The sequence below is a fragment of the Chanos chanos genome, chromosome 15 (assembly GCF_902362185.1).
Source record: "Chanos chanos chromosome 15, fChaCha1.1, whole genome shotgun sequence".
NCBI classification, from domain to species: domain Eukaryota; kingdom Metazoa; phylum Chordata; class Actinopteri; order Gonorynchiformes; family Chanidae; genus Chanos; species Chanos chanos.
The window spans coordinates 16,567,800-16,581,220 of NC_044509.1; the positions used below are offsets into that span (position 1 = coordinate 16,567,800).

A 13,421-nucleotide genomic window follows, 5' to 3' on the forward strand; every position below is an offset into this window, starting at 1 on the left:
CCAAATATTATTCAGTCATGACCTTGTTTTTTTACATGACACGTCTCAATTAGAGCAACATAAACTAATATAGATGTGAGAGAAGTATGAATCAAATAACACATATGATCACAAACAAACAAACAAACAAAAATACACATTATCTAAGCTTTGCCGAACAACTCAAAGTCAGAAGGAAAGTAAAAAGTCTGAATAAGAGAAATCAAAGGTAAAATAGAGGAGAGAGACATGGTTAGAGGGGGGTGGAGTTATGGTACAGCAGGTTTTCGTGTTTTTGTTTGTTTGTTTTTTTTTTTTTTCTGAGATGATCGTAGCATTTCTGTCTTGTTCTCTGTGTGGTGCCACCTCCTGTCGTTGACCAATGAGAAGCTGTAGTGCTTGAGGTCTTATGACATCAGCTGTACACCAACCAATCAGAAGCTTCGGCCCGCCTTCCCAGGACCTCCAGATAGACTCTGCTAAGTTGAGAGAGAAACAGATGTGTTACATGGTTGTTCTCTCTCAGCACTGGGCCTCTCAGACTGGCCATCTATGCCATACAGGCCTCCCTCCCCCAGGGTATACATTCACAACACAAGTCAAGATATACAGTGCCCTCCAAAACTACTGTCACCCTCAAAGAAAACAGGAGTAAAAGATGCTAGTTAAACCTCACTTCATTCATTGTTTTCTTTGGCAAGCAGTATGAGAAATTTTTTTTTGTTATTTTATCTTATTTTATTTATTTATTGACTTTAGCATTTAATCATTATTCTGATATCATTACGAAATTATTCTCATTCTGAATAATTTATTCTCAATAATTACGACAGATACGTGTCGTAATTATTGGCCCCCCAAGTCTTCTCCATCCAGTTTCGTATGCAACAGGGAGTTTGGTCATATTTCGATCTCACACCATATTTATAATCCAGTTAAACAGGAAATCACAGTGAACCACTTTAGAGTTCCCAAATTCACAAGGGGGCTGTGAAAATATGAATGGGAATTTACATCTATTAGAGTTTGTCGATAAGAATTTTGGTGTGCTGATAATAGTGACACAGATTAGTATAACACTTTTGAGATACAGAATTTTTTTCTTTGAGCAATTTTACCTTAACTTTCCTTTGACTTAGCTTTCTTAACTTGCTTCCCTTCATTTCTTAATCTTTGCAGTGGAAGATCAAGCTGATAAACAAGAATGACCGTTTTCATTGGCTTTTTTTATATACCATTAGCGAGGGTGCCAATAATTCTGTAATGCACTGTATGTCAATGGGAATAAAAGATGACTCAGACAGACCAGGAAGGTTTTTCACAAAGCAATATTTCTCAGTGAGCCAGATAACTTCAGCCAACTGAAGTCAAAACCGTCCAATAGGAATGTTACATTCCCTCCCTGTCCTCTGTGTGTTTGACTTGGTGACATCCTGCTCTGTCAAATATCTCCCATGGTCGGTCTGTCACATACACACACACAGACACACACAGACACATACACGCACGCACACACACACACACCCAGACACACACACACACACTCACGCACACACAGACACGCACACACACACGCACACACACACGCACACAAACACACACACACATACGTATACACACACACACAGACACACACACACACACATACGAATACACACACACACATACACATACACACACACACACGTGCGCGCGCGCACACACACACACACACACACACACACAGACACACCCACACATACGCACACACACAAACACAAAGAGTTAGAAGCTCCAAGCAGAGGGTGTGCGTTTCCCTGTGTAGACCGTGAAGGGCATGCAACACAGAGTTATAGACGATCTCTCCATGTCCAAACACATGCTGTTGCTTTCTCCACAGGACAAAGGCCAAACCAGTCACTGCGTGGTGAGTAACCTTACTTCACTCCTGATCAGTGAGATCTCGTCCACTCTTTCAGCTCTGCACACAGTTCTTGGGTAAATCAGGGAATGTGTTTGCTTCTTAACCAGATTAATACAGATTTAATGTAGAATGTCCAACAGGACTGTTCAAATTTGGATTTAAACCGGTCTGGTGCTCATTAGTTGGCTGAAATAAGGGGGGAGAAACCGCTGTATGAAAATGCTGTGTCATCTGCATTGATAGATTTGATGTCATCACCCAGGACCGAATCCCAAGGCCTCAGCAGGTATCAGCAGACAGCTGAAAACTCCCTGGCTCACTCACTGGCCTCAGAAAAGCAGTAGCTTTGGACATGGAACTGGGAGGATGCACTGGAGGTAACCATTCAGCTGGGGCTCCCGATACTCTGTATGTGTGTGTGTATATGTGTGTGTGTCTGTATGTATGTGTCTGTATGTGTGTGTATATGTGTGTGTGTGTGTCTGTATGTGTGTGTGTGTGTGTGTGTCTGTATGTATGTGTCTGTATGTGTGTGTATATGTGTGTGTGTGTGTCTGTATGTGTGTGTGTGTGTCTGTATGTGTGTGTGTGTATGTATGTATGTGTGTGTGTGTGTGTGTGTGTGCGTGTGTGTGTGTGTGTATGTGCATGTGCATGTGTGTGAGTGTGTGTGTGTGTGTCTGTCTGTGTGTGTGTGTGTGTGTGTGTGTGTGTCTGTATGTATGTGTGTGTGTGTGTGCGTCTGTATGTATATGTGTGTGTGTGTGTGTGTGTGTGTGTGTGTGTGTGCGTGTCTGTATGTGTGTGTGTGTGTGTGTGTGTGTGTGTGTGTGTGTGTGTGTGTGTGTGTGTGTATGTGCATGTGCATGTGTGTGAGTGTGTGTGTGTGAGGATAATCTTTGGGGTGGAATATCCCCCTGGAGAGAAAACACAGGGTCTTTGAAGGCCCATCAGGTTGATCACATTGACTGGAAGTTCTGAGTCAGAGGAGGGAGCAAACAGCATGGGTCTGGGCAGAACAGAAGAGAGAGATCTCTCCACGTACCACTCAAAGCAGCAACACAAACAAAGCGCAAAGACAATAAGCATGAATGGCTCAGTGAAGGATCGTAACAAAAACAACATTGACCACAAAAAAACGTCACAGTGTGTGGAAACATGGTGGGTGGGCAGCTGGGTGGGCAGCGGTCAGGTGGTGATTCCAATGCTTTTTTTTTTTTTAAACGATCTCTTTGTTCCAGTGAGAGTTTGGTCTAAAAACGATCATGGTCTAACAGTTCCATAACAGCAAAGACAGGTGGAGGAATGCTGAGTAACACTTGAGACTTGAGATTCTACAGAGTCAGACAGACAGACAGATAGATAGGGAGGTAGGTGGATGGATGGATGACTGGATGGATGAATGGATAAATGGAAAGGTCGGGAAGGTCATGGAGAAATATAAAGAAAATGTAATACCTCCTGTGAGATGGCAACCGACCACCTGTGAGGTTTCAATGGTATCCGTTCGTAAAAGCTGTGGTGATCAGTGGACCCTATAGGAGTATAGAGTTAGTACGTCTGTCAGTATGCATTCTGTCAGTATGCATTCTCAAAGACCAGGAGGAGAAGGAGAAGAGGAAGAAGAAGAAGAAGAAGAGGAAGAAGAAGAAGAAAAGGAGAAGAAGAAGAAGAAGTGATTGAGTACATTTGATTCGTAGGATTCTGTCTGAACAAATGAGGCTCTGGTTACATTGTTTTTTTTGTTTTTGTTTTTTTTAAATCAGCGTTGTTATTTACTTCATTCAGTGGAATAATTCAATCATAAAAAAAATCATTTTTTCTCTTTCCTCTATGTCACAGAGAGACAGGTTTTCAGGTACAGGACTTCACAGATCCCAGTCTGCTCTTCAGACTGTCAAAAAAAAAAAAGTTTTAAATGTTTGTAATCCTTTTGCAGACTGAAAAACACACATCAGTTCAGTTTAATTAGAGTTCCTGTTTTAAAGTCGCTTTAAACATCGGCAGTGAGATCCAAAAAAACCCAAAAAGATTAACTGCATTCGGAAAAGGCTCTGATAAAAGGGAGGATAGAATTACGCCAGATTAAAACAGCCACAGGAGAATTCTTCAGACATGGTCCTGAAGGGCCAAAGTCGTACTGGTTTCTGTACCAGGCTGGTGCTGATGTTTCAGCTGAGAAAACAGGTCTGCACCAGTTTTAAACCAGTTAAGAGAAAATGGAAAAATCTGCAGGATTATGGTGTTATGGATTATGGTGACCAGATCTGAGGAACTCTTATGGATTATGGTGACCAGATCTGAGGAACCATTGGTCAGACAGGCCCACTGAGAACAGAACCTGGGACTGTGAAGTTCTGAGGGTGTAAAGTTGAGTTAAAAATGAAAGTCATTACAATCACAGGTGTCTGTGGAGCCAAACGTCACCCACAGAACACTGAGGGCGAAATACAACAAACACGGGGTGGGGGGGTGTGGACTAAGTCAAGCTCTTCTGCAGAAAACGTCACCTATTGATTTTCGGCACGAAGACCACACGAGCACAGATAAGAGCGGGGACAGAGCATTGTTCATTGGCTATCAAACGCCAGACTGCCAATCACAAGTCATTCTGAACCCAGGATAGCTCAACAGGTCTGTATCGGCCAATCAGGGGCTAATGTGAGAGCTGTCTAAAAGAGCAGAGCTGAACCGACGTCAAAAGCAATCGGCTTTTCTTCATGTCATGCTGTTCACTAATAGCTGTCGCTAACAGGACAACTATAAATGCGTTCACCGTTCATGCCAAATCCACTTAGAATTAGAATCAAGATTTCCTCAGTGAGAGAGAGAGAGATAGAGAGTGAGAGAGAGAGAGAGAGAGAGAGAGAGAGGGAGAGGGAGGGAGAGACAGAGGGGGAGAGAGAGAGAGAGTGAGGGAGAGAGGGAGAGAGGGAGAGAGAGAGAGAGAGAGAGAGAGAGGGAGAGAGAGAGGGAGAGGGAGGGGGGGGAGGGAGAGAGAGAGAGGGGGGGGGGGGGGAGGGAGGAAAAAAATCCAAAAAAAACACAAAGCCTTTGCTCTCCCTTCTCTCTGCAGAACTGATCAATGTGGGTCTTCATATGCAAATGCTCCATGCTGTCTAATTGCATTTGTGAAGCGATCAGCCCACACAGCAGATTTAGGAGGGAAAATGGCAGAGCTGTCAAAGCGTCTGCCGTTTTTTTCTCTCCCTCTCTCTTCCATTCTTTCTTTTTCTGTTTAAAACACTGACTCTTATCTGCCATGCCATCATTGTGTATTGTGCTCTTGACAGGATAAGAGGGGATCGGTTGGCAGAGACGCCTGAATTTAATCCATGAACATACACACACACACACACACACACACACACACACACACACACACACTCACACACACACACGCGTGCGTGCGCGCAGCAGAAATCAAACTCCATAACAAAGCCCTGTTCCTGCTCCTGGATGGTGCCGATCCAGTAGAGAAGGAGAGAAGGACTGTCGCTGCATTGTGGAGGACGGATTAAGCCAATATTCTTTACAGAGCCGCCCACGTCACCTCTCTCAGGTGAAACGGCCGAGAGTGTGTGTGTGTGAGTGTGTGTGTGTGTGTGTATGTGTGTGTGTGTGTGTGTGTGTGTATGTGTGTGTGTGTGTGTGTGTGGGAAAACCGTTCAGTGTGTGTGTGTGTGTGTGCACGTGTGTGGACATGTGTGTGCGTGTGCGTATGTGTGTGTGTATGTATATGTGTGTGTATGTGTGTGCATGTGAGTGTGTGTGTGTGTGTGTGTGTGTGTGCGTGTGTGTGGGAAAACCGTTCAGTGTGTGTTTGGGAAAACCGTTTAGTGTGTGTGTGTGTGTGTGTGTGTGTGTGTGCATGTGTGAGTGGGAAAACCGTTCAGTGGGTCGTGACTTGTAGCGTTGGGCCAGGCCCTCATTTGTTGATATGTGTCAGGGAAATAAATGGAGAGGAGAATTTTAGTCATGAGCCATTTCTCTGCTTAATGCGCTCGGTCCAGAGCAGACATCATCTGCTCTCCGCTTGGGCTCCGGGCTCCAGTCTGCAGCCCTGCGTCCATTTCAACGCCACTCCACACCTTTTAAAGGTGAATCAGAACCGGCCGAACGATCATAAGCAAGAGTGTTAATGAGTCTCCTGTTCCCGTGGCGGCTTTAAGAAAGCCCATAATATGTCAAAAAACATAACAGAAAAACAAAAAAACAAAGAACAAAAACAAAAAGGAGGAGTGTAGTGCTGTTCAGCGAGACTTTTTCGTTTAAGACTATTTCGTTTTCGTTTTCTCCCCGCAGCAATAACGCTTAGTCATTCTCTGAGGCAGGAACACGCAAAACAAACAAATAATTAAACAAACACAATAAAATGAAGATTTTCAGCGAATTACTGAAAAATTGATCGAGATTTTACATTTTTCACAACAGCATATGCCGAGCAGGCGCCGGCGAGGTGCTTCGCTTCACAGACACGGAGAGAAAACCAAAGCAGCGGAGAAAATGACTCAAATGTCGGAATTTTAAATACAGAGTCTGCAACTAAGATTTTATTTTACTTTTCTCTATTTTTTCCATTTTTTTTATATTTTTTACCTTTTTTGATTTTAAATCTGAAAACGAGCATGTAAATAACGCTATCTCAGTTTGGCACTTCATTACAAATGTATCCTACTCCATTTTCTCCTCCAAATTGAGACCACCATCAATTTTGGAAAATGCGACATTCACAGGTGAGATTCTGCACGCCGCCTGCGAAAAAGCCAATTAGCCAAACGTTTGTGTGACGCTCCGCTTTTCATGGTGGATATGGTGTCAAAAGCATTTGATTGTTGTGAAAACATTCAGATTTGACAATCAGCACACCGTGTTGCTGTTGTTCTTCTTCTTTTCTCTCTTGTTTGTTGTACTTGGTTTTTCTGTTTATTTCCTCTAACTCTTTTTGTCTGTAGTTTTATCCTTCGGATGCTCATGACTTGAGACAAACATGTATTTCCTCCGTGTGAACTGGGACTGGTCGTGTCCCAATTCTCTACTGAGCTCCCTTCCCTTGTGAACTTGATCTCTCGGCCACTCATCACACTTAACGACATAAGGGTTAAGGGTTAATGCCACCATAGAGTCTCTGCAGGACATTCGTGTGATGTTTGTTTGGTGTTTCTTCAACACGCTCAGTCAGTTAGAATCTGACTTGACTGGAGAAGGACACATGTGAGAGTATTGGAACAGGGCCCAGTCATTCACACGCTCACATGCATTTTCACTCTGGTCTACATCATGAGTGGACAGAGGGCTTCCCTCTGCTGTGATTGGTTACTGACTGACCAGGAATTTAACTTACACACGCACTCTCTTCCCCTGTCTGTCCTCCCAGCAGTCTCCCAACAACCCACCAAACAAACGGACTCTTACAGCAGTTCACCAGTTCTGATGCTGATGTGCTCATTCAATCCAGTGGGGCTGGTTTCCCAGTGTAAATTAAGTCTAGTCCTCGATGAAACAGCACTTTCAACACATTCACAATGTAACTGAGTCCAGGGCTTGAGTCTGTCAAACTCAGGCTATGTCTGTTGATCTAGGATCAGTTTACAATTCTGACAGATACAGTTATACAGATAGAAGGGAGCTGATCCTAGGTCAGCCTGCTAACTCTAAGATATTTAACACATTAGGCCGAGAACAGGCTTAATACTCATTCTGAGAAACCAGAAGGAAGAGCACAGAAAACATGAGAGAAGGAATGCTATTCTAATCTAGTCTCTTCTCATTTATATAACCCTAATGAATGAAAGAAAGGGAAAGGTAGAGAGAGAGAGAGAGAGAGAGAGAGACAGAGAAGGAGAGAGAGAGAGAGACAGAGGAGGAGAGAGAGAGAGAGAGACAGAGAAGGAGAGAGAGAGAGACAGAGAGAGAGAGAGAGAGAGAGAGAGAGACAGAGAAGGAGAGAGAGAGAGAGAGACAGAGAGAGAGAGAGACAGAGAAGGAGAGAGAGAGAGAGAGACAGAGAGAGAGAGAGAGGTATACACACAGCGATGCTGTGGCTGAAGCCAGAGCCAGGCTGAGGGCTTGTGGCGCTGATGTAGTTCCCCACGGCAGAGTCCTGACTGTTGGGTCCGTACAGGTCGGCGACCGGGCCGGGACTGTTGGCGCCGGGGAAACCTCCTGGCCGCGGGGGATTAGCACCTGCACAGGACAAACACACGGACGCACACACGGACATACACACACATACACATGTTAGAGTTGAGCTGGGATTCCACAGAAACCCACTGTGTACTGGACTCTCTACCAGCCGTAAACTGGACGTCATAAATAAATTGTATAATTAATGTTGCCTGAAATATTAACATGACGAAATGACTAAAAATGAGAGAACGGATAATATACTGTCTTCTTAGCTATCACAATCAAAGTGTGTCTTTTTGTTTTGTTTTATTTTTGCTCTAAATGACCTGACGTGTAAATTTGCTGGTCAAATAAAACTCTACTGAGCTGATTTGAATGTATGTTAAGTGTCGCTTGGTCCAGTGGCCATGAATGTATTTGGAAGCATTGGGAGCATTGTTTTAAGTGACATTAAAACAATGCTACTGTCGTTTTCATGTAAAAGAGTGCAGACTTATACCCCCCCCCCCCTCCCACACACCTACACCCACACCCACACCACCAGGCCGATATCGTATTATGAAACATGCTCTGTGTACCCTATAGGCGAAAATTTGACACAACAACCATGCACAATCACGGGTAAAACAAACAAAAACAAAAACAAAAGACATGCAGACGTCATGCGGATCCTGACGTGTTACTGACAGAGTGTGACCCGTGAGACGGCCATCAGAACCAGCCTGGGAGAGGTGCCGTCAAACGGATCGGTGTGAGGGACTGTTCTGTGTTCGGCTCCTTTCTAAACGGCCCAGTTTATTAAAGCTGTAGACCACAGCAGAAGGACAGGGAGGGAGTAGGGCTAGTCCGGTGTTCTGGCCATCACTGGAGTTAAAATGATACCATTTTCAAAGTACAGGATTCCTGACAGCACACAATCCTTCACTCCTCCACCCAACATACATCCACTGAATGAATACGACTGTGAGTGAGACAGCGTGGGTCAGTATCGAGGGTAAAAGTCTGAATGCACCAGGGTGGTCTGTGTGTGTGTGTGTGTGTGTGTGTGTGTGTGTGGGGGGGGGGGGGGGGGGGGGGGGGGGGGGCTGCTATGTTTAATGAAGTGCAGCACACACGCCTTTCTTAGAAACCAAAGTCTCGACATGAAGCGGTGTGAAAAATGGCTTAAATAACAATACCAGGGAAATGCAGGTACCAGCGGAAACGGTGACAGGGCTTAGTGTGAGGAAGCAATATCACACCTTCACTCTGTAGAACGTTTCTGTTCAAAGACGCGTTTCCTCCACATAACAATCTCTAAGTCAATCTGACAACAGAGTTCTGTACGCTGAAAAGCAACATGCTAAAGCTCAGTGAAACACACACACACGCACACACACACGCGCACACACACACACACACACACGCACACACACGCACACACACGCACACACACACACGCACACACACGCACACACACGCACACACAGACAATGTCCGCCCAACGTCAGCTGGTCTCAGATCAGTCAGAGATCTGGGTCTTGGCTGAACTTCATGGCTTTTGGCGCAAAACTCAGAGAAAACACTGAGATTACTGAGCCGGGGTCTGGTTCGAGATACGCTCCAGAGTCCGTCCACGCCTCGGCGTATCACACAACACCACATGCAAACGCTTCCTGTGATGGTACAGACCAGGGTTTTTCAAATCCAGACCTACAGCCTCAATGCAAAACCCTGTTCTCAATGCATCCCTGCACTAACGCTTCTCATTAAGGCAGACATTTCATTATCAGACATTTAGAAAAGGTGTGTTAGTCACGAGTCAAAGCAGATGTTTCTCAATATGTTCTTCTCTGGACTTGCGTTCTCATGGACTTGTGAAACGTCATCAGTCACAGTCTAAGTACTGTTCCGATTCAAAGTTCGCATCTAGCCAAGTACAGATCGAATACCCGGATGTGTCCTCAATTCGTGGGTTTTTATCAAGGATGCATCAGGAGGTGACATGTGTGGACTTGGGTTGACAAGTTTCCAAGAATGCATTTCTCACAAAGTCTGGACTCCTGAGCTGAACTTAGCAAGACCGAACAACTGAGAACGGGAGTCCATACTTGATGTACTTCGCACTGAGAAACGGCTTCTGTGTCCAGTGGACCCCTCGGGCTGGAGTTAATGGTTTCACCTGAAGTAGAACTCATAGAACTCAGACTGAAACTTTATGTGAGACTCGAAAACCAAGAAGGACACGGCAGGTTGCTCCATGAGAGGCATTTTATAAACTTTGTTACTGGTTAGACTATGACTGTATTGCATTTGAACCAAACAATGGAGCAGTATTCCAAACCAAACCATTCTGCTACACATACACACACAGATACACACACAGATACACACACAGACACACACTGACATGCACACATCTGCACACCAACACTTCCACACACACACACACACACACACACACACACGCGCGCGCGAGCGCGCACAAACACACGCACGCACGCACGCGCACGCGCACGCACACAAAATCCACAAACAGAATCTCTCTCTCTCTCTCATTCTCAAACACACATCTCTCACACACACACACACACACACACACACACACACACACACACACACACACACACACACACAGACATACTCTTAATTAATCAAATTCACTGACCGTACCCCAGGCTGCAGCCTCTCCTTAAGAAATGTTTAGAGGAATTTGGGAGAGATGCTGATTTGTCCCTCAGCTGCCCTGTGCTGTGTAATGAGTGTGATGGTGCTGTTTGATTATGGGCCTCTCCTGCCTTATCGCAGCCCTGCCTCCTCTAACAGGCCTGCTTATTACCCAATTACCTCCGTTTCCACACGCAACTGTAATACTCATTTTCACATAATTGGTGGATTCATTTGAGCTGGAAGCTGGCTCTCTGTCTTTGTGTGTGTGCGCGTGCACGCGTGTGTGAAAGGATTTACGCTTCAACTTAAAACCCAGGGGCTCAACTGCTCCTGCTATTAACTTTAATGGCCAAACATAAGTTCAGCTTATTGGCTTTGACTGGCAGTGGAAGAGCAGCCAGCTTTAATTAAGCACAGGAGTTCTGATTACACAGCCCGATTTGGATACAGGTGAGCCCCCCCCCCCCGTCACGCGACGTTATGTTTCAATTCACGTCCTCTCAAACCTATCCATCTGTTTACGGAAAGTTTCAGTGGAACGGAGACAGAACCCTTAGACAAGAGTTTTCTCTCACTCTCATACATTTCTCTCTTCATTTTTCTTTCAAGTTTTTTGTGCTGAGGATGTTTAGCACAAAGCTTAATGCGTGTGACGTTTGAGTGCACATCCAAAAACTTTTGTGTGAGCTGAAGGGGTCTGGAAGGAGTGGGGGGAGGGGGTGCGAAGAGGTTTGACGCGACCCTTAAAGGACCCATGAATGAACCGATTAGGTTGAAGTTGCCACAGCAACGCGAGCCTACAGGAGACGTTTGGGCAGAACCTGATATCGAGCATCTCGCTAATCCAATAGAGCTGCATCTGTCTGTGCTCCAGATCTATGCTGAAAGCAATATTGCCACCATAAATTGTGACAACTGAGGCCGCAATGTGGACGTCAACCTCCAACCAAATCACCGCGGAAACGAGAGTGAATCTCCATCTGGGTCTCGTTAAACTGGGGGGTGGGGGTGGTGCCGAACTAGGAAAAAGTGAAAGAAAACCTGATGAAGAACCTCCCCATCGTTCGGTTCAGCACCACGGTCAGGTTACCATGTCACTCAGACGTCATGGCAACAGAGTCTAACCCGTTAAGACTTACTGCCATTGTCTCACGGGGTCACCACACTTTTCATCGACTACCTGTGCACATGCCGACATCACAGCCGTCCAGGACATTTCGCCCTACACTGAGGATTCATGGGGTGTAGGAATGAGGTCTTAAGCCACGCTGTGAGAGGAAAGGTGGAAAGGTGGTGATGGTTTTTCATGCTGCGGGGTAAATTTGGCCACTGAGTGGAGGACCTGAGCCAGTGCCCAAGAACCCTGCAGGGGAACCATCCAAATGAAGCCCGTCCAATCTGTGTGGGACCGGGCTGTTCTCCATAACCGTGAGATGTGTGTAATCTTCGGTGTAAAGGGGTGGGGGTGGATGTGTGGGGGGTTAAGGATGTCTTTTCTTGTCGTCTGCCAGGGAAATGAGGCAGGACAGGTCACACCTGGGTTTCGGAGACTGCCCCCCTACCCCCCCACCCCAAACACCTGATTCACAGCGTTGCCATTTCGTTCTGTTCCCAACAGCAGATGGTTGGCGCAATGCAGAAACCCACCGAGTCAGTCACCGTCTTCTGCTTCAGCGTGACCCACCGAGTCACTGTCACCGTCTTCTGCTTCAGCATGACCCACCGAGTCACTGTCACCGTCTTCTGCTTCAGCGTGACCCACCGAGTCACTGTCACCGTCTTCTGTTTCAGTGTGACCCACCGAGTCACTATCACCGTCTTCTGTTTCAGTGTGACCCACCGAGTCACTGTCACCGTCTTCTGCTTCAGCATGACCAAACGAGTCACTGTCACCGTCTTCTGCTTCAGCGTGACCCACCGAGTCACTGTCACCGTCTTCTGTTTCAGTGTGACCCACCGAGTCACTGTCCCGTCTTCTGCTTCAGCGTGACCCACCGAGTCACTGTCCCGTCTTCTGCTTCAGCGTGACCCACCGAGTCACTGTCACCGTCTTCTGTTTCAGTGTGACCCACCGAGTCACTGTCCCGTCTTCTGCTTCAGCGTGACCCACCGAGTCACTGTCCCGTCTTCTGCTTCAGCGTGACCCACCGAGTCACTGTCACCGTCTTCTGCTTCAGCGTAACCCACCGAGTCACTGTCACCGTCTTCTGCTTCAGCGTGACCCACCGAGTCACTGTCTGGTCTTCTGCTTCAGCGTGACCCACCAAGTCACTGTCACCGTCTTCTGCTTCAGCGTGACTCACCGAGTCACTGTCACCGTCTTCTGCTTCAGCGTAACCCACCGAGTCACTGTTACCGTCTTCTGCTTCAGCGTGACCCACCGAGTCACTGTCACCGTCTTCTGCTTCAGCGTGACCCACCGAGTCACTGTCACCGTCTTCTGCTACAGCGTGGCGAGACAGTCCAGACCTGTAACCCAAGTGAGGCCCTGATGGTAAATGACCAGATTTCTCCAATTTAACTACTATCTGTTGCGTGTGAGAATTACCCATCTCACTCAGAACATGGGTCTCATTAATAAGACCATTTTAGCCACTATGACAAACACATACCACATAAACCTTCCAGAAGCATCCGCTGAGACCTCAACATTTACAGCTAAGAGTTTCAGTTCTGATCCTGACATTCGTAGATGTTGAAGTTGCTTGTGCACTGTGCCTCACTCATTTTTTAAAGATAAATCAAACTTGTTCACAATTTG

General features: G+C 46.1%; 1 protein-coding gene across 1 annotated transcript in view; it reads right to left on the reverse strand.

Annotated features, from left to right (window-relative positions):
* Positions 1 to 270: 270 nt before the first annotated feature.
* The window catches only part of msi2a (musashi RNA-binding protein 2a), a 248,366-nt gene continuing 235,215 nt past the window's right edge, over positions 271 to 13,421 (reverse strand). Inside the window, exons 13-14 of the mRNA XM_030792413.1 lie at positions 7,914 to 8,068; positions 271 to 458 (exon numbers count right to left, since the gene is read on the reverse strand). Coding sequence (XP_030648273.1) covers positions 414 to 458; positions 7,914 to 8,068 — 200 coding nt within the window. The 3' untranslated portion in view covers positions 271 to 413. The remainder of the gene's footprint in view (positions 459 to 7,913; positions 8,069 to 13,421) is intronic.